General features: G+C 57.5%; 1 protein-coding gene across 3 annotated transcripts in view; it reads right to left on the reverse strand.

Moving 5' to 3' along the window:
• The window catches only part of FBLN1 (fibulin 1), a 65,145-nt gene that overhangs the window by 11,746 nt on the left and 31,785 nt on the right, over positions 1-21,614 (reverse strand). For 2 of the 3 annotated variants that reach the window (XM_012659790.1, XM_012659788.1), the window contains 2 exons: positions 12,299-12,441; positions 10,266-10,397 (listed from right to left, as the gene is read on the reverse strand). In XM_012659790.1, coding sequence (XP_012515244.1) covers positions 10,266-10,397; positions 12,299-12,441 — 275 coding nt within the window. Of the gene's footprint in view, positions 1-10,265; positions 10,398-12,298; positions 12,442-20,176; positions 20,624-21,614 lie in introns of those variants that run through there. The other variant, XM_012659789.1, reaches the window with a different exon arrangement.

The following is a 21,614-nucleotide window of genomic DNA, read 5'->3' on the forward strand; positions in this document are numbered from 1 at the left end:
TAAAGTCATATCGCACCGCCACTGCACACCCTGCCCCACCGTCCTCCTCTCCTGCAGTGCACAGCACTCACCACTGTCCGACGGTGTGTATCCCATGCTGATTCTTGTCTGCTCCTAGCCCTGGAGTACAAAGCGTGCAGGGCAGGCATTCATGTCTGTCTTGGTCACTGCTACATCCCTTTGAGCAGGGCCTGCACCCAGGGGTGCACACATTATTTGTTGAAAGAATGAGTATGAGGAGCCAAAACAGGCTCACGCAGGGTGCTGTGGGAGCACAGGCTGCATGTGGGGGACGTGAAGGCATCTGAGAGGAGCTGACGGCTGACCTGGGCTTTGAGGGATGAATAGGAGTTTACCAAGAGAAGAAGGTAAAGTCCAGGAGCAGAGAGAGAGGCCATGGAATGTCTGGAGTCGGGGGCACGAGCTGGTGGGGCTGGAGCAGAGCGGAGGGGAGAGGAGGGATAAGACGAGAGAGGCAGAGCCGAGCCGCCAGCAGGCAGACCCGGGGTCTTCACCCCTGCCTGGAGCCTAGGTAACCGCGCACTGGGCCCCAGGGCCAGGGCCTGCTCTAAGGGATGCAGCAGTGACCACACAGACGGACAGACAGACGTGAATCCCTGCCCCATACACTTTGTGTTGCAGAGGGTAGAAGCAGAGGAGGGAGATGGGCGAGTCTGCGCCGAGGACGTCTCTCTGGCCAGGCGGCAGGACGCACGAGGAAGGCGGGCTTCACAGCCGTCACAGCCACGCTGGCTGTGGGTGTGGGGACAGGGCGGTTTTGGCTTCAGGAACTGACTGGCTGAGCACATTTTACCATGACATGCAAGTAGGCTGCTGAGAGAGGAGATGTTTGGTTAGGCTCAGCCCATGGGACCTCACAGCCGGGTGACATTGTCTGGGAGGCAGGGGACCTGCAGAATCAGCCCACATGGGTGCATGGCCCACGGTGCAGGTGGGGGCTCAGTCCCCAGGAGGCTCATGAGAACAGCAGCATGTCAGGGTCCTGGGACCCACGGCTGGCCTTGTCAAGAGGCCACAAGAGGGCCTCCTGTCCCTAGACTCTGCCCACATGCCTGGCCCCAGCCCTGCCTGCCGCTTCCCGTGCTGTTTGGTGGCCGAACATCACCCACCAACAGGCATCGCTGGATCCCGCCGGGCTGGGCCCTCTGGCTGACTGCAGGGTGCACGGACGCCCTCCTCGCCCGCCTGGTCCCCGCTCTGCGCCCTCCCTGACTCCCCAGTAGACACCTGCTCATGACCCTGCAGCCTTTTGCCCGCTCAGCGCACATCCGTGTCTTCATGTACCTGCGATTTACGGTCCCTGGTGACCCAAGCATGTGTCCATGGGGACCAAGTAGGCACAGGGGATGGAAATTTTCAGCTGCCTGCCAGGCGGTGAGCCTTCCAGCCCGAAGCTTGATGAGAGGCATCGCCCAGGAGTGAGGCGGGCATCTCAGTTTGGCTTCCTTCCACCCTCCTGCTGGGACCCTGACAGTCCCATCTGCAGGAACACCGTGAGCGCTGTGTAATCTCCCAAACTCTCTTAGTCGCATCATCTCAACTGAGCCCCACCAAGAAGGCCTGCAGAGAGGGGTGCAGCAGACCCCCTGGGGCTCCCCGGGCAGGGTGGCCTCCTTTCCCCCCGGTACCCCACTCATGTGGACTCAAAGCAGAGACTGTGCCCTGTTGCACCCCACCGAGCCCTCCGGAGGCCGGTGGAGGCCCTGGGCTGCCGCAGGGAGGCTCACCAGCTGTGTGGCTGGGGTGACTCTGAGGGTTTCTACATCTGTGAAATTAGGGGTTGCTGACCCTCCTCCAAGCACTTGGGAGGGACAACAGCTGCTGTTCTGGAGCAGTTACACGGTCAGGCCTAGCACCGAGCCGGATGCCGCTGACTGCGTCTCTGCTCCGTGGGGTTCCATGTGGAGCACCCAGGGAGCAAAAGGTGTTTGTCCCTTTCTGTCCCTCTGCCTCATCCCCTCTGAGAGCCTCCTGCCCTGCCCTCTACCTCCCACCACCCCCAGCAACACCACCAGCCTGGAGGTGGAGTCATCCCAGGCCTAGAGGAGGCTGGGCCCATCACCCGGGGAAACCACTTGGCTGCTGGCCAGGGCGTGGCCCCCGGGGTGACAGGGCTGTGCCTCCCAGAGAAGAGAAAGCCCCTAATCCCTGGGATTTGCCGTGAAAGCCGGGACAGGGCCAATCACTCATCGTCGGGCAGGGACGGCTGTGCTGTTGTTTTTAGGTGGAATTTCTGAATCTCATTTGTAATGTGTACTGATCCCGGGCCAAACTTTACAAATCAGGCTGCAGGTTGGGGTCAGCCGTGCATACTTAACCCCTTAGGAGGTAATGGTTTTAAAGAGATGATCTGAGCCCTGTTAGCTGGGACAACTGATGGTCTTAAGCTTTGAGCGAGGCCTTGCCTGGCTAGGTTGGTATCTCTACTCACAAGCCCTCATATCAGGGCCGCTGTGTACAGTTGAGTAGGTTGTGCACTGCACATAGGCTAAGCTGTGAACTGTATTCCCTACGGTTTTGCAGTACACAACACATTCAACTATACGTGGCAGCCCTGCCACACACCACTTCTCTTTCCTTCTGGGACATTAACAAGGACAAAACCAACCCCTGAAAAACAAGCACTTTCAGCCGTGGAAACTCACGTGGCAGGATGCTAGGGACACTGCTAGGCCACTTCTTAAAAGCAGGCTCTGTGGCCTGGGTGTAAATTTGTCCCCCAGCACCCAGTACAGGGCCTGGCATAGAGCGGTAACCCGGGATGTTCCTGTGAACGAATAAGATGATTCAAGGATGACAGGACTCGGGGGGCACAACCTGCTTCCAGCCGGGCCGGACTCGGCAGCCCGGGCTGTGAGAGGTGCCTGCAAAGCAGCTCCCAGGCAGGTGGAGCCGCTGGGGCTGAACGGTCCTGGCCCTGGCCCATGCGCCTTGCTCTGGCCGCTGCTCCCCAAGCGGGCTCTGGGCTCCTCCAGCCCTCCAGCTCCACGCCGCTTCCTCCCCACGGCCCACTTGTCCTCCTAACCCCCTTTGGCCAGACGACGCTCGTCTCGTGTTAACATGAGCACGGTACCTTGGTCCTTGCAACAGCACGGCAAATGTCGTCATGGCAACGTTACTGAGAAGAAAACCGAGGCCCGGAGGGGTTAGGTAAGCTGCCTGAAGTCACACAGCTAGAAACAGAACAAAGCATCGAGCCCAGAACAGCCGACCGCAGCCACCGAAACCCAGTCGCACTTCACCCTAAAGGACCACCCCGGCCATGGCTGCTTTTCAAACAGTAAACATGAAATAGGGTAATGACCCTTATACACCAACAGCTGAAATTAAAACTGCTATTTCAGAACGCAAACTGCTGCAGCTACCTTTAAGAGGGGGCATGTGAGTGCTGTAGGCGTGTGTTGGCGCACTGGTCGAACTCAGAGGCCACCTTGCATACTGTCCAGACAGTGACCCCGCTAAGTCCCAGTGTGTCCCCACAGAGCTCGGGCCTGCCGGCTCCAAACCCACCAATCAGAACTCCCCAGGGCAGACCTGCCCGGGTTACACCCTGGACCCTAATAAAGGTTTTAGTCCCGCAGGTCCCCCCCGCCCCCGCATATGCTCCCCACCTGCATGTCCTGACAGCTCCCCCTTCCCGTCGGCCCGGCCAGGCACGCTGTCCTCCTCTCGGATCCGTGAGTAGCGCCCTGCTCTGCCACTCACCCGACCTGCACACACACAAACCTCACCTACTTCCTGGTTAGGGCTGGCACTCACACAAGACCAAATTGAAAGAATAGGCCAGGCGGGGTGGCTCACACCCGTAATCCCAGCACTTCAGGAGGCCAAGGTGGGAGGATCACTGGAGGCCAAGAATTTAAGACCAGCCTGGGCAACATAGCAAGACCCCATCTCTACAAAAAATTTAAAAATTAGCCGGGCGTGGTGGCATATGCCTATAGACCCAGCTACTCAGGAGGCTGAGGCAGGATGAAGTGAGCCCAGGAGTTTAAGGTTGCAACGAGGTATGGTCACGCCACCACACTCTAGTCTAGGTGACAAAGTGAGACCAACTCTAAAAATAAAACATTTTTTTAAAAAAGAAAGAACTGATTTTTATAAGACATTGGGTTATTAGCACTTACGTGCCGCATCCCCACTGTGCAAGAGGCTGTGCCGGGCACTTCCGCATGGACCATTTCATCCAAGTGCTTTAACGGGGGTCTGTAATTAGGGCATTTCCTTTCTAACCCTAATGTGTAACTAGCGCTACGGTGAGCCGCCCGTCATTCAACCGTCGTCCATTTGGACTTCTCTGGCTGCCGTGGTGCTCGGCCGCCTTGCCCTGCCAGGAGCTAAGGACACAAACCCTTGGCTTCTCGGGGGAGCCGTGCGGCAGCCGGGCCCTTGGACGTCCCAGGGAGGCAGGGAGACTGGGGGCAGCAGAGAGCTCACATGGGACTGCCTGGGAACTGCAGCTCCGACTCGCTGGCTGTGGGACCCTGAGCCGGCACTTAGATCTTTCTCATATAAATGGTGATGCCAGCCAGGGTGGCCAGCCCTCGAGACTGCTGGAATCCAGCTGCACGGCCTTGCGAAGGGTTCTGTGCCCGCGTGGGGTGAATGCACAGGGAGGCACCAGGGACTCCGAAGCAAAGCTGCCAGCAAAGTCTCCAAATCCTGTCCCTGGCCTCAGGCTGGGGACATGGGGTCTAGCCTCAATTCTGCAGGGCCGACTTTCTCCAAGCCAGAAGGAATAAATCGGCTCAGAAATCAAACGCTGTGTTCACACACTCACCCCCTCAGATGCTCACATACACCTACACACCCGCACGCCCGGCCACACACGCACACTAAAGCAGACCAGAGGGCTTGCCCAGACGCAAGTGGGAAAGGTGGAGTGGGACTGAACGTCTTTCTAGATGCGCGGGTGGTAATTAAAGCCGTTCCCAGCCAGGGAGGGTCCTGCCCCGGCCTATAAACAACCGCCCTAAATGGCAGCCAACTCCAGAATCTGCATGAAGGGGTGGGTGAGCTCCGAGGTTTCTGGAGGCCCTGGGCCCCCTGCCAGTCCCCAGCTGCAGATGGGGAGGAGGCAGGCCTGGGGGTCCCGGGCAGCAGCTTGGTACAGTCACCAGTGCTTGGCGGGCGAAGAATCGGAGAGTGCTGCTCCAGGACCCCGTCCCTGCCTCAGTGTGGTGGCATTTGAATGTCACCTCTCAATCACATGGACATGAAGGGTGGTCTTTACTCACAAAGGGGTGGCCTAGGACCCACCCAAGACCCCATGGCCGGGAGCGCTGGGACTGTTTAAAAGGAGATGCTTCACTACTTTTCTTCTCCGGCTGGGACCCAGACGCGACTGCTGCTGGCCAGTGTAGACGCCAGCTGGTGCAGGCTGGAGAAAAACAGGGCTTCATGCAGACCACGCAGGTGGGAAGCCCTGGAGTCGGGCAGCCCCAGGTGTAACCCTGGTCCTCGCACACTCCCTGGCTGGGAGATCCTGGCAAGTGACGTAGCTCCTCTGGCCTCAGTCTTCTTACCTGCTGAGTGGGCATAAGCACCCCTCGTGCTGTAGGAGGCAGGGCGGGTTAAACAAAGCAGGGGGATCTAGAAGTGCCGTGGGCAGCACGAGCCTCCCGAGCAGCTTCCCAGACCACCAGTGGCTCCCTGAGGCCCCTGGAGAACGTTCATCAAGGCCTGGCCCTGCCCCTTCCAGTGAGTGTCCCCTTCAGCCCCCACTGCGCATCCTGGACGCTCTGGCAACACCACACGCTGGGGGTGGCCTCCCTGTCTCTCCCCATGCTGCCGTGGGCACCGACACCTCTTTGTCCGACTCACGCCTAGTTGGCCCTCAAGACCCAGCATTTGTGTTACCTCTTCCAAGAAGCCCCCCCTGACTGCTCCAGCACACGCCTGTGGCTGCAGAAAGCTACACAGTCCACTCTGGAGGTCACCGCCACACTGCAGGCCCCAGAGTCAGGGGCCACGTGTAAAAGCAGGCTGTGGGCCAGAAACCCTCGTCACCTGCATGCTCTCTGGCCCCTCCTGGCTGTGGTGAGGTTTTAACAGAAATTGTGGCAAAGCAGACCCTCACCAGAGACAGGTTTTCCCTCCCTAGAAAAGGAGAGCTGAGGAGTGGTGGTCGGGAGGCTCGGGTGCCAGCTGCAGCCCAGAGGCGCAGGGGGCCTGGGTGGGCCCCGGCTGCCTTTTGTCCCCTCCGCGGGCTGGAGATGGAAGGCCCTTGCTGCTGTGGCCCGGGCTCCCGTTAGTCATCGCTTGGGAGTTCCTAGTTGGAAGACCCCTTCCCAGGGCACCCCCGATTATAGCCTGTACCCCGCAGAGCTAAGAATGAATCCAGAGCTGCATAAGGAAGGCTTTGTAGTGGCCCGAGAATGCCTGAGGCATGAATAGAGCGTTTTTGCCGGGTTGGAAATGCATTCTTCGTGTTTCGTTGACAGCTGGTTAAGGAGGAATGCGCGGGCTTTGCAGAGACACAGCTCGGCCTGCCGCAGAGGCTCCTGATCCCACTAAGCACTGGGCTTTGAAGGCTGCATTAGAGGAAGACCTGGCCCTTTCAGGTTCTTAGTAGACCCCAGGCATCTTCTCCCTTTTCTTCTGTTACTTTAGGAGGACTGAACACAGTGGCCCCAGGGGCCTGGCGGCTTGTACACTGGCTGTTTTTCTGGACCACCCAAACTCTCGGCAACTCTGCCCGGGTCAGCGCCGGCCATCCGTGGGCTCCAGCCCCAGGGAAGTATGGCGTTTGGGGAAGAAGGGCTCCAGCCCGCTCCAGCCCCCAGCGCCAAGTGGCCTCGGGCAAGTCCCTGCCCTCTCTGGCCCTCACTCCCTCATTCTTTAGAGGGGATGATCCCTCATGTCGCTGGGTCACGGCGATGACGAAATGCCAGCCCTCGGTCATCATAGGAGCTCAGCAAGCGTCCTTCCTTCACATGCTCAGGCCTGGCCTCTTCCAGGGCCTTCCCAATCCTGGCGCCCCATGTCCACGCGGGGTGTGGCCGGAGCGGGCAGGTGTGCGGCTCTGGAGCCCCTCACGCCCAGCAGGGAGCGGCAGGTGGCAGGCTTGAGTGGCTCCGGAAGACGCCTTCTCCCTCTGCACTGACTTAAAGGGTTTCTGCCTAAGACGTGGCCTGAAGTGAGCACTGCGCTGCTCAGACCGGGTGAGAACAGCCCAGGCTCTGCGGTTTTTCAGCCACACGGTCTCATGCGGCATTGAACTCAGTTCCGTCCTTTGCCCAAGGGAGACAATCGTGGCTGCCCCTGGCGGCGTTTGGGGGCACCGAGGAAGAAAGCAGGCGAAAGTGCTCAGCAATGCCAAGAAGCCGGCGAGGCAAGGCGCCAGGGCCCTGCCCTCCCCAGCTGCTCCTCACCTGGGCGAGTCCAGCAGCAGAACAACCCTGCGCCAGGGCGACGGCCTGGAGTTGTGCACCCAGGTGGCTGCCCCTGGAGGCCAGGAGGGCCCCGGGGTATCAGAAGTTATCCTGGCTAGAAGAGGAGGGGGAAGGAGGTAGGGGGAAGGAGGCCCAGGGAAGACATTCCAAGCAGAGGAACAGGCTCAGAGGCCAGCCAGAAGCCAGCCTCAGGCCAAGCCTGGCAGGACCTGGCTCCTCTGTTCTCAGTCCTCCACCTGAGAGACGACCCCGGCGCCAGGCACACTGCGGGGGCCCGGCCAGACAGGACATCCTGCAAACACACTGAGTGGAAGGGGCTGGGGCTCGCCCGCAGGCAGGGCTACAGACAGGACGAACTCCAGGGCCAGGCTGGGCCCCTCCCCTATGCAGCCCCAGCCCGGAATTCCACAGACCAGGGCACCCGTGACTAAGCATGCTGAGGGGAAGCCACTTGGTCCCTACACCATATCCACATTCCGTTCCCAGGAAGCCACTGCCAGGAATGGCACCTGTGGTCACCTCTCACCCCCTGGCGCTCTGTTCCATTGCCCGCCGTGCCCTGAGTCACTGTGAGAAGACTGACAACCCTCCCGGCCTCTATGGGCCTCAGTTTCCCCTCCTCCAGAAGAAGGGGTTGGGAGAGATGGTCTCTGGGAGCCTCCCGGCTCCTCACAGAACAGGATTTTCTGCCCCAGTGGGTGGGAAGCTGAGAAACCGAAGCTCCCAGGTTGGTTCTGTCTGGGGCGCAGATGGGCCAGAGAAAGGCACAGGTGGGCTCCTGTTCCAGGCCTGGCGATTCTCCACCCTCCTGGCTCAGGTCACCCAGGGAGGATTTAGCTGGGAACTGAGGGTGAAAACTGCAAGGAACCGGCCCCCGAGAGCGCTCGCAGGCCGTGGAGGGCTGGCCCGGTCTCTGCGCATGCCTGTTTCGGCAACTCCGATGACAGGGGTACGGGGTGGCCTCGCTTCCCTGCTGGGACACAAGCTCCCAGGGCCAAGGGCTACACTGTATGTCCCATCTCTGTCTCCGCAAGGCCCAGCCCACAGTTGGGTACAGACAGGGGCTCAGAAAGCGTTCAGAACTGAAAGAATGAACGAGTGAGTTGGAAGGTTCTGTGATTCCACACTCAGGGTTCCCAGAGCTGGGAGTCACCCTAGGGCTGGGCCGTGTCAGGCCAGCGGCAAGCAGAGTGGGCACGTGGAGGGCTTCTGCGGGCCAGTGTCAGGGTGCTCACCTCCCCAGCGTGGCAGGACGAACCCTTGACCCCATGTCCTGCTGTCTGCCCTCACGCAAGGGGGCTGCGGGGCCCCTGAGGGTGTCTTTGTCTAAACTCTCATATACAACCGGGTAAGACAAGGCCCGGCGTGGGCAGTGACTCAGGGCAAGCAGCAGTTGTGCCTGCTGACGATGGAACGCATACCCTGCTGGGATCCCGGCAAGGGATAACGTGCCATCAATTGTCATTAACTAATTATTCCTGCTGCCAACTAGCGGAGGAGGCGGCTGTGGGGGAGCCCTCGAATGACTCAGTCATGTTTACAACATGCAAACCCATTTAAGAGCTTGTAAAGTTGCTATAAATGGCTCTTTGGCAAGAGGGGAGTAACGACTCCCTTCCTCCAGCTGCCGCGCAACAACCGTCGGGTCCGAGGCGCGGGGACTGCGGTTCTGAGGTCCAACAGCGCCACCTGGAGGCCACGCTGCAACACACTCTGCTCGGTGCCACTGCGTGGGCGCCGGCTCCGGTCAAGACTTCACAGAATCCAGGGCCTGAGAGACTTTGAAGCCTACCCCCCCCATTCACAGTGGGGAAACTGAGGCCCAGGTGATGGCAGGGACTGCCTTCCATTGCTCAGCTGCCTTGAAAGTGTTCAGAGTATACATTTAAATCCAAAATGGCAGATGTAACCATTTTCATTCCCCATGAATGCTTTAAGCCGCGACGGTTCCGGAGAGGTGCTATGAATGACGGAAACAAGCCTGCGAAGTGGGTCTGCATGTCTCAGACGCGCAGGTTGTAATTAAAGCCCGTCCCCAGCCAGGGAGTGTCCTGCCCCACCTGGCCTGGGAACAGCCTCCCCAGCCCCTGCCGTCACGCACCCCCTCCAGCCAGAGCGCACTGAGTGTAGCTTCCAACCCCCTGGCCTCTCCCCTCCGGGCGCTGCCTTGGCCGTTCCCTCTGCCTGGTCAACCCCAAGTCCTCGCTCAGGCGCCACCTCCACGAAGCACCCCTCACCCGCCCTCCGCCCAGGCCTCCTTCACGCTCCCAAGACACCGAATCTCGAGGGAGGGGAGCAGTGAGCACCACATCCAGGGGGCCGTGAGCGATGGCCAGACCCTGGTCCTCTTACCAACTGACACGTGGGGAGGGGACAGCAACTCTCAAAGTCACACGGAAGTCAAGTCAGTTCCGAGATCGAGACCAGAGCTCAGGTCCTCTGACCCCTACTTTGCTGTCCCTCCGGTCGCACCATGAGAATACAAATCCTAGTAGCTCCCACTGACTGCGGGACTGTGCCAAGCCCCGGGACAAGCACTTTGCTTGTGTAGTATCACTTGAAAGTCACAATTGTGAGCCAGAGAGACCTCTTTAACCTGCCCATTTTGTAGATGGGGAAACTGAGGCCCAGAGGGGCCACCTGGGGTCAGATCCCAGGCTGCTCCTCCGGCTGAGACTGACCGGGGTCTGTGGGGTTCGGTGCTGGGCCCTGAAGCACAGGCGGGACTGGATTTGGGAAGGGGACTCAGATGGGATCTGTGCTGGTCCGCGGGCTCTCCAGCCCGCCTGGCACAACCTCTGGGGGTGGGGGTGGGGGGCCCGGATGGGCACGACGTCTCCAGCCACTCACCCACGGTCATGCCGTCCATGTAGCGCTTGATGATGTCAAAGGAGTCCCGCAGGTTCCCTTCCGTTATGTCGAAGATGATGTTGGCCTGGCTGGCAGGATGCGGCGGCGTGATGGCCCGGAGAAAGATGATCTCTGCAGCGAGAGGTCGCCGCGTGGGAAAGGGCACAGTTCCAGGCCCCAGCTCTCCCCAAGAATCCACCCTCAGGGACTGAGGGGTCCTGAGCTCCCTGTATCATAGCCTATCCCTGTTCGATCAGTGGGGACACTGAGGTCTGGAGAGATTAGGAATCTTCCCAGAGGTCGTGGAGCTGATCAGTGGCAGCGCCAGCACGGAGGAGTCATGACTCTGGGCCAGGGGAGTGACGTGGGTGAGGGGACAGAGGGAGAGAGGGCAGGAAGGCCAGAGGAGCAGGCTCCTCCCTGCCTGCAGCGCTGCGGGCCGGAGGGGTCGCCCTCAGGGTGGGCTGGGCAGTTGGAGGCTGCAGTCCATCTCCCGGACCCCCTGACAGAGGCGCTGGGCAAACCACCTGGCCTGAGAGCCACGGGCACACACTCTCCCGGGTCTGGGCGATTCTGGGGGTGCCCTCTCCCTGGGCCTCGGTTTCCTCATCTGCAAGGTGAACGAGGAAGCAGCAGGTGCCCACTGAAGGTCAGGGTCTGGATTTCCTGGGCCCAAGATACCAGCAGGTGTCCCCAGCCACACCCAACTGCCTGCTGGTAGCCAAGTCACAGCTCAGCACTGGCCAGAGAGGCCACGAGACCGGCCGTCAGGGCTTTGGGAAGGGTTGTGTGTGGTTTCTGAAACCCCATCATTTTGCACAAGGCAAATACCAGTTTGTGATCTTCTCCGACCCGAGTCTGTGCCACCCTGTGAAGACTCTGCGCCTTTCCTTCTCTAGAGGAACGAGCCAGCGTGCAGGGGAGCCGGGGCACCTCCTTCGGGCAACCCTGTCGCGGGGGGCCTCTCCGCCCTCCCACCCCCACGGCCAGGTTACGCCGCACAACAGTGTCATCGTGTAAACACGGGTGTCATCCTGTCTGGCTCAATTGTGTGTCTTCCCCAAGAGGGTCAGAGGGCTCTTTTCTTATAACGGCGTCCCCAGGGCCTGGCCCTGAGCCTGACACAGAGGGGCCTCCGTCCACGTCTGCTGAGTGAATTAATGATGGCGCGCCCCTCTGAGGCCCGGGGTCGGAGACTCCGCAGAGGGAGGGGTGTCTGGGGAGCGCACCAGCCCTGGCACACAGGCGGCACTGCCCGGAAGTGAAGTGCACAGGGCAGCGCTACATCAACAGCCTTGGCCCTGCGCCAGGGGAACGGTGCAGTGATGGCAGGTCCACACAGCAGGTCTACACAGCGAGCCAGGAGCTCGCTGGAGAGCCAGGCGGGGGCGTGGGAACGCCGACTGATTTACTCCTGGGCCCCCTGCCTGCAGTCTAGCCCCCGCAGTCCGTCTGCCCCGCGTCTCCAGGACAACGTTTCTACACGCAGATCTCATCAGCTGCGACCCCCCAGCGGCTCCCCGAAGCCTTGGGGTTGAAGCTCCAACTCCAACTTCAGGCTCTTGCTTATCCTCCCAGCCCACCTCTTGCCAAGCTCTACCCCTCCAGCCAGAAAACTTGGCTCAGGTCCTCAAATGCCCACAGTGTCCCCTAACCTCCAGGCCTGCCCAGCTGTGTCCCGCTCCGCTCTGCACCCTCCTCTCCCCTTGTCCTTCTCTCACTCAGTCATCTGCCATTCACTGCTCCGGCCCCAGCATGGAGGTCACTTCTTGCGGGAGGCCCTCCCCAACTCCCCAGCGCATGGCACAGAACCGACACTTAGTGGCTGCCTGCAGAACGCCTGTCACCCGTGAGAAGAGGAGGGGCTGGAGCGGTGCAGTCTGGGCGTGGGGAGCAGAGGCAGAGGCCGGCAAAGCTCTACATCCCAACCCAGCCACGTCAGTCCCGCAAGGAACAGCTCCCGCAGGCCACGCCCCGGCTCAGGCAGGAGGAGGCCCGAGGGGGCCCCGGGACCCCACGCCAATTCCACTCACCTTCAGGGCGGGTGAACTCGCGGAAGGTGGGCAGCGAGATGACGGTGTGGGAGATGGTGTGCACCGGGTCGAACACACAGGTGACGTCATTGGGGCGGCAGGACTTGATGCAGCGGACGGTGTCCGTCTTCTCTTGGCGGAGCCTGCGGGGAACCACAGCACACGAGGCTGACGGCCAAGTCGAGGCCACAGCTCCAACGGGGACCGGGGGCCAGGGAGGAGCAGCAGGTGGCCGGGCTGCGGAACACCTGTCCCAGGGGCAGCTCCACCGGAGAACCGCGGTGGCCTCCACAGCCTGGCTGCTCTGCGGGGACACCTCACGGCCCTTCCTGCAAGCTGGACCAGGACCGCACACCAGAGATTCCCGCTGGTCTCCGTCTGCCCCGGCTATGGGTAAGCGCAGCTCTGAGATCTGCCGCGTGCACAGACCGGGCGTCTGCAGCTGCCAAGCACACTCACCGATGCACTGCCCAGCAACTGTGATTTGAATGCCTGCAGGGCACCAGGTGCTGGGGACACCAAAGTGAACAGGGCAGACGGGGTCCTGCCTTCTCAGGGCCCACAGCGGGGCGGGTAGCAGGGCAATAAACGAGGGGGCACGGGTATAGTGCAGAGCCCGGCGCCAGCACCAGGAGGTCAAATCCACAGCATCTTGCGGCGGGGGCAGAAGAGGCTAAAGTTTATCAGAGGTCTACGTTCCAGGCGCTGTGCCAGACACATTCTTAAAACCTCTTTATCATAAAATAAAATACAAACAAAACTACACAGACATGAAGGTATAGATCAATGAGTTATCATAAGGCAAATGCCTTTATAATCACCACCCAGGTCAAGAATGAGAATGTGGCAGCCACCTGAGGCCCTCTCGTGTGCCAGACCGGGGTCGACCCCTCCTGCTGCCCCAAAAGTAACCCCGGCCTGGGGCCCATAGCGATCCCCTATGGGGTTTTGTCACCCAAGTGTGTATCTCTAGACACATCACTTATACTTGTCCATGAACAAGTTTTTGTTCCGCCTCTTACATCCTTCTCAATCTACAGGTTTCTTCTCCATCGCTTTATTTTCCATACAATTTCCCTGTTAAAAAACCCAAAGCACGTGAGGTGTAGCCTCCTGCCGCCTGGACTTGCTGACTGCATCCCCACAGGGCCGCTCGGCGTGTTCCACTGTCTCCGGGATTTCCTGCACGTCGGCAGTCAGACTCAGAGCCTGATCGGAGGCGGCGCAGCCCCTCTGCCAGGAGGTGGGATGTCCCCCATCGGGGTGCATGTGCTGGTTGCCCGTCTTGGATGCCAGCAGCTGGGGCGATGCTCAGGGCGTAGGCCACTGATTCATCGGGGACTGCAAAATGCTGACAGTCTGGTTCTGTCACCTCACGTTCATTTATTAGCTGCGATACTTCTGCAAAGAGAGGCTTCCCTGTGTGCCACTGCTATTTGTCACCAGGAAATAGAGTTCACAGAGGAAAAGCAAGATCAGCACTTAATTCTTTCCTTGTAAGATGTTCCAGTTTTCAGAAGAATGAACTAACTAGCTCTCTGTCCTTCTCCAAAGGATTTTTTGGGGGAAATAAAAAAGTCAGTAGGAACTCATGATTTAACCAATTTGATGAGGCGCAATCCTTTGCAATTACTATCCTTTGCTGAAATTCAAATTTTCCTATCTTTGGCCAGAGGGAAAATGAAGTTGACCCCGGGTCCTTTTGACCCGGCCCAAGCAGTCTTTCCTAACTTTCTTGCTATCGCATTTGACAAAATGGTCCGGCTTCATCTTAAGCTTTTACTGCCAGACCTGGCATCAGCCACTTCTCCAAGAAGTCCTGGATTTGCTTGTTTGGTTTTTGTTTTTAGTGGGACATGGCATCTCAAGACCACAATCTAGACACGAGGGGCGTTCAGTGCCTGTGGGTTGGTCATTGTTTCTGGGCCCCTTCAGAGGACACTTAAAAAATAATATACGCCCTGAGTTCACACTGGTATTTCCAATTCAAAACAAGGACCGCGTGGTTTTTAATTTGATCTCTTCTACATTTACTCTCCTCTAATATTACAAAGGAATCATTTTTCTTTCTACATCAGAATCCTGGTTCTCAAGGACATAGAGTATCCCTAATTATTCATTCAATTTGCTCCTTATTACATACATAGTAGTCTCAGAATAACAATTCTAAAATTACCACCACTAACATAATTATTGAAAATAATTTTTTATATGTTTTCCCTGTTCTGCTGTTTTTAAATAGCTGTGCTGTATCTGCATTGTCTGAGCCACATACAGCAATTCATGCCACACCCTTTCCCTGACAATAATTGTGGTTCTACAAGTAATTATATGTTTGATGCTTGCGTGTTCATAATATCAATAGTGCTCTCCGTCCATGAGAGTCAGTTTTGCTCGATATAAAATCCTTGGCTTACCTTGTCTTGAGTATCCTAAGTACGCTATTTCATTTTCTTCTTGTACAAAGTGTTGTCAAAAACTCTGATGAGAACATATTTTCCCCTTATAAGCCACTTGCTGTTTTTGTCTAGATCTTCATAGTTTGTTTTTCCCCCTTTTCTTTGAAGTCCAATAATTTCACAAGAATATGTCTTAGTGTTGATAGTCTCAGGTCTGTGTTGTATTCTTTCAATATGGAATTTCGAATCTCTTTTTTAACTTATGGAAAGTTTTCCCGAATTATCATTTACAGCATTTCCCCTGCTCTGGGTTTCTGCAGAGTCTATTACCTGTTCGTCAGCTCTCCTTTGCATATCCTGAATATCTGTCACTGTTCCTTAGAGCCTTTCTTCTATTTTGTCATTTCTTTTTTGATTTTTAAAATTTTTGTTCGTTTCAACTTCTGTTTCTCTTAAGAAAGTGTCTATTCACTTTTGTGTTCCTTCTAAGTTTAGTCTTTATTTCTGAAATTATTTTTAAAATTTTAATTATTTTTTTAGCCTATTACCTCAATGCTCAGTTTTTCCTAATTCTGACTTACGTTATTCTTCCATGTTTTGATCATTTCCTTAACACTTTTGGTTGGTTTGAGATAGAAAATGAGAGTTTTTATTCAGCCTGTGAGCACGTCCTTCTGGTACGCTCGCATCACCCAGAGGGACAGCGTTCTGTTTCTTACTCTTTCTTTCTTATAACAACTTCGTGTATCGGTTTGCTAGGGCTGCCACAACAAAATACCACAGACTGGTGGCTCAACCAACAGAAATGTGTGGTCTCCCAGTCCTGGAGGCTGGAAGTCCAAGACCAAGGTGTCGGCAGGTAGGTTTCTTCTGAGGTCTCCTTTTGGCCTGCAGAAATCTGCCTTCTCGCTGTGTCCCCACATGGTCGTCCCTCTGTGCGCGTCTGCGTCCTCATCTCCTCTTCCTATAAGGACTCCAGTTGTGCGGGATTAGGGCCCACGCGTAGGATCTCATTTTTACCTTGATCACCTCTTTAAAGGTCCTATCTCTAAACACAGTCAAGTTCAGAGGCCATGAAGGTCAGGACTTCAACAGATACATTTTGGAGGGCGCCATCCAGTCCGTAACACTTCGTGTGGGTGTCCTGGGCTGAATGGCGTCCTTCCGCAAAAGGTATGCCAGCGTCCTAGCCCCGGCACCTCAGGATCTGACCTCGTTGGGACGCAGGGAGCTCGACTGTAGACACAGTTAGTTAAGGTGAGTTCACACCGGAGCAGGGTGGGCCCCTCGTCCAACACGACTGGTGTCCTTGTGAGAGGGCGGCTACGCGAAGACAAAGACACGCAGGAAGAACGCCACGCGGTGACAAGGGCGGGGGTCATAGAGACTTAGCTGCAAGCCCAAGAACACCACGTGCTGCCAACAAACCACCAGCGCCACGACAAGGCGCTGGGAAGACAGATCCCCCTCCGGGTTTCGGGCAAAGCCCGGCCCGCTGACACTCATCTGGGACTTCCGGCCCCCAGGAGTGCAGAAGATACACTCCTGTTGGTTAAGCCGCCCAGTCCGTGGCATTCTGCTACAGAAACTAATAAACGGAATCTGACCTGGATGCCTTTTGGGGGATCATCTTTCCGGGAAATTAGTTTTCCTGAAACTTTAGAAAGAGAACCGTTCGCGGTAGTTTTCCTGACTTCACCAAGCTTGCTAGTCTGTCTCTTTTGGCAGCTCACTTTCCTATATTCCTCCACGTTTTCCTGGGCCTCCTGTTCCCAGTCTCTATTGTCTCTTTTCTCCCCAATTTTCTATTCCTTTTCCAGCAGTTTCTCCCTGGGGTGAGGCCCTGACCTCAAGGGAGGCCGTGGTGGCTCCGTTGCAAAAGTCCACGCGGGCAAGACCGCTCTGGCCCCTTCAATCCCCGCCACGGGCCCTTTGCACACCCTGGCCGTTGGAGTGAGCAAACTGCCCACCAGCTATGGGACTTTGGGCAAGTTCTTCAACCTCTCCGTGCCTCCACATCCTCGCTGCGAAACGGGAATACTAACAGTACCTGCCTCACAAGGCTTCTGTGCAGAGCAAATGAGTTAGGTGCCTGGAAGTGTCTGGCTCTCAGCAAGCACCGTGTGCATTAGCGGTCATACTTGCTATTGTTATCGTTATACTGAATATCATTACTATTATTATTTTTTCTCCTTGGGAACTTTATTTACTACAGTGACACAGCCAGAAAAGCGCAGGTCTAGGAATCAGAAGTGATGTCAGCTCGACACCAGTGACCGTGGATACATCCAAACTCTCTGCACCTTCATTCCCCACTGAATCAAGAACCGCATGACCACTCAGTGACCTTCCAATGAATGAAGAAACCAACACTGACACTGCTTGCCTGCTGAATTCCAGACACTGCCCAGTGTGTTGCTTCATAATCTTCAAAATCATCCCTGAGGTGGGCCTTGGGGCTCGGAAAGGCAGGTTCTCAGAACTGGTAAGTGGCAAGGAGGAGATTCCAACTCTGCTCCCGTTTTGGTTTTTGGGCACCGGATGATTCTCAGCAGGATGGTCTAGGACACAGCTAGAGCCCCGAGGAGCTGCGGGGCAGAGGTGAGCTCTCGGGCCATTCAGCTGTCACCCCACCCGTGCACTCAGGCACGCACAGAAACCTCAGTGGGATCCCGCAGTGGACCCAAGCCACCTTGGGAGGTCGGGAGTTCCACAAACGAGGGGGAGTCTAAGCAGAGCTGGAGAGTCACTGGGTGGGAAAGCTGCAAAGGGGACTCTGCCAAGCTGTGGAAGGCTACTGGGGGGGACCTCTAAGGCCCCAGAGAGGTCTGTCCCTACCTCTTAACACTCCCACGGACACGAAGGCAGAATTGCTCCTCCTGGCAGGAGTCATCCAGACCACGATGAATGAATGAATGAACAAAACTATTGAATCCCTGCTGTGCCTTGCTGGAGTCACAGAGATGATGATATTTGAACTCAAACTTGAAAATGCTACCCATCCATCCAACCATCCATCCGTCCATCCATCATCCACCCATCTGTCCATCGACCCATCCATCCATCGACCCACCTGTCCATCGACCCATCCACCCATCCACCCACCCATCCACCCATCCGTCCATCTATCTGTCCATCCATCATCCACCCATCTGTCCATCGACCCATCCATCCATCGACCCACCCATCCATCCATCGACCCACCTGTCTATCCACCCATCCACCCATCCATCCACCCATCCATCCATCCATCCATCATCCATCCACCCATCCTTCCATCCACCCATCCGTCCGTCCATCCATCCATATGTTTATTCAGATGTTTACTGAGCTCCTTCTTCAGGTCAAACATTCCAAAGGTACAGAGGAGGCAGAAACTAACCAGACACAATCCCTGCCTTCGAAGAGCCCAGTCCAGGGAGACAATAAACAAGTAACAGCCACAAGACAATGGGGTAAAGGCTCTGACACAGGACGCCTGGGAGCCAGGGGAGCTCGGACTAAGGCAGGCTTCTCTGAGGACGTGGCTTCTGAGCCAAGTCTTTAAAGAGAATGGCAGTTTGCAAAAGGACAGCATGGCACATGCTAAAGCCATAGGAAGGCACATTCAGGCAAGGGCAACCCACCCCTCGGGTCAGAACACGAGCAAGGGGGAGAGCTGGAGTGGGGGCAGTCGCAGCTGAAAGAGTGGGCAGAGGCCGGATGAGGCAGGGCCTTGAATGCCATTCCAAAGGAGCTAGAACCATGGAAGGTTCTGAGGATTAGACCAGTCATGACCAGAGAGGCCCTCTGGCAGCACCTTGGAGGATGCACTGGAAGACCGAGAGTGGACACTGGTTCAGGCTTGGAGCCGGCCGGCGGGACGGGCTCATGCTCCTGGGGCACGGTAATGGCTGCCTCTGCACAAGGCGCGGCATTTAACTGTGCATCGTCTTCCCCACTGGGCAGCAGGGTGAGGCACCCCCCACCCCCCACTTACATGGAAATGCAGGAAGGACCTCAGGACCCTGCAATATTCTTTACTTGGTGCCACTGTGGTTCTGCCTCCCCCCTTCGGGTTCCTGCTTGGAAACAGTGTTGTAAGTCACAGCCACAGACATGCTAGAGACACAAGCCAGGGTTGGCAGAAAGTCCCTCCACAGACGTGGACAGAGCACCTACTGTGCACTAGGCACCTTGCCAGCAGCTGGGGACACCACCTGGTCCCTGTCTTCACGGAGCCTTCTGGAAGATGGGGAAGACAAATGCACAACACAGGTCAGTGGGAATCGCAGCTTGCTGTCAGCACATGAGGAAGTGTTGACAAAAACCGGCAGAGAAAACAAGCCAGCCTCAGGGAAGGCCTCTCTGAGGAAGGCACACGTAAGCTGAAGGTTAAGCAACATTCAGGCCAAGGGTGCAAAGCATATGCAAAGGGCCTGAGGCAGCAAAGAGCATGGCAGTGTGGCTGGCGAGAAGTGAGCAAGGGCAGAAGGATTCAAAGTCAGGCTGGAGACTGCACGCAAGGACTGAATTATCCACGGCCTCAAAAGGCACACTGAGGATTTGGAGGCCTCAACCTAAGTGAGAAGGAAGCCAGGAAGGGTTTACACAAAGGCTAAAAGATCACCCCAGCTGCTGAACAGTCCCGGGAAGAGCTGAACAGATGCTGGGAGACCAGCAGAGGGGAGAGGTGACAACGGCTCAGCTGGAACCGAGGCGGAGGAGAGGGAGGCGGGTAAGGCCCACGGTGGAGTATTCTTGCAGAGCTGAGGAGTCAGTAAAACAGGGCTTGGATGCCAGCTGTGTGACCTTGGGCAAGTCACTCGCACTGTCTGCGTCTCCAAGAGGATGACACGCCTGCCTGGCAGGACTGGCTGCCAAGGATCCCGTGATCATTACCTGTGCCGTGCGGCCTTTGCCTCCGGCACAGGGCTGGGTCCTCAGTGCAGGCAACGAGCCTCACTCGGCTAGAGCTGCACCCGAGAGGTGCGACCGTGTCTCTCCGCCATGGCTTCGGGCTTCTCACCAAGCCAACAGCCTCGGTTTGCATCTCAGGGCGGAGCTGTTTTAACTCAGGTAAACGCTCAGCTCCAAGTGACATGGCAAGGAGCCACGCAGGGGCCGGAAGACCTGGTTTCTTGGCCTGGTGGGGCCATGACAGGCCGTGTAAACTTGGCCAAGCCCTTCCCTTCTCTCTGGGCCTCAGTTTCCGTATTTGTAAAATGAGGGGGTACTGAGCTCAGTCATCGCTGGTGACCCTTCTCAACCATCACCTTTACCCTTTCGGTTCAACACAAAATAGAGAAGAGATAACACATCTGAGGCGACACAACGAGCCTGGCCTCCCAGGTGATGTATAAGGGACCCCGGCGCACCCCTCCTAGACACGCTCCTCAGGCGGCCCTGGGGCCCCAGGCGGGGGCAGGTGCTCAGCCCACCCGCCCGGAGAAGCAGCACAGAGACTCCCAACCGCGCCAAATAACACGGCAGCACTCGGCACGCTGTGGCTGGCTTGTGGAGACTTTATTACCGTCCAGGAGGGAGGCTAGGAAAGCAACAGGAGGGAGCCCCCAGGCCGCAAGCGCGTGCTCAGAGCTCCGCAGACACAAAGATGAAAAGCTTGGCCACAAAGGAGCTGACGGTGCCGTGGCGGTAAAGGTCCATCTTGACGGTCAGGAGCAAGTCCCTGGGCTCGGGGACAGGCTTGGTGAGGGCCACCACCCCGCTGTGGTGGCTCACCTTCCGGGTGGTGAAAAAGCCCTCCTCATTGCCGCCGGTGATGGCCAGCTGCATGCTGTCCCCGGGGACGGCACTGGAGGGGCCCATGCGGAACACGACCGCGGGCACTTGGATGTTGGTGGGGAAAGAGAGGTGGTAGTAGGTTATTCTCAGAGGCAGCTTGGAGCACTCCCGATTCTCATGGCAAGGCAAGCGCTCACAGCGGCTGCAAGAAAAGTGGGCAGAGAGACAAGAAGAGGGTTAGGGCCGACTCGGCAAGCGGAGAAACGGCAGAGCGCGGGGAAGCAGGGGCTCGCGGGGTGGGGCCTCCCGCCGCCCCTCGCCGATTCGGCCCGCGCCAAGAGCACCCCTCACTCACCTGGGGGAGGCGCCGTGGACCTCTGAGCGCTGACTCAGGCTCCAGCCTCCTCCAACACCCACTGGGGCGCTGGGCAGCTGGGGTCAATGTCTGTGCCCAGTGGCTGTGCCCGGAGAGGGGGGGAGTCCCCTTCTCCCTGGAGAGGCCCACCAGGGAGCACTCAGCAGGCACACCCTGCCCTCTGGGTGTCGTCCAGGCTCCTGGCGCCCTGCCCAGACAGTGGCCAGGGCTACACAGGCTCTTGGGTGGGTCTCAGAGACCACCCTGGAGGGACTGTCTCCATCACTAGCAATCAAGGCTGCTGCTGTTCCCCGAGCGCTCGGCTAGTCCGCGTCATGCATTTTCTAGTGTGATCACGACAACTGCACTGTGACGCTGGCTTGGGTGCCACTTTCAGATAAGGAAGCTGAGGCTCAGAGAGAGTGGCCTTCCTACTTCCCAAGGCCACAGAGGGAGGGAGGAAACCAGGTCTGTGCTCAGGCAGTGAGGTCTGCTCCTCGGTCCCCGTCACTAAGCTTGTGCTCCAGGCCCAGTTCCCCGTCTGTGTTCACATGGCCAGCTCGGGGCTGGCAATGGAGACGGGGCAGGTCCCAGCTTCCTGTGGTGGACAGGTCCTAACTTTCTCTGATGCAGACAGGGGAGAGGTCCTAAGTTCCTGAGGTGGAGACGAGGACAGGTCCCAACTTCCTGTGACAGGATAGGGGAAGGTCCTAACTTCCTATGCTGGAGGCACAGATAGGTCCCAACTTCCTGTGATGGAGGGACAAGGGCAGGACCTAACTTCCTGTGGTGGAGATGGGGATGGGTCCTAACTTCCTGTGATACAGACAGGGGCAGG

Source organism: Propithecus coquereli, unplaced genomic scaffold (assembly GCF_000956105.1).
Source record: "Propithecus coquereli isolate 6110/MARCELLA unplaced genomic scaffold, Pcoq_1.0 Scaffold633, whole genome shotgun sequence".
NCBI lineage: Eukaryota > Metazoa > Chordata > Mammalia > Primates > Indriidae > Propithecus > Propithecus coquereli.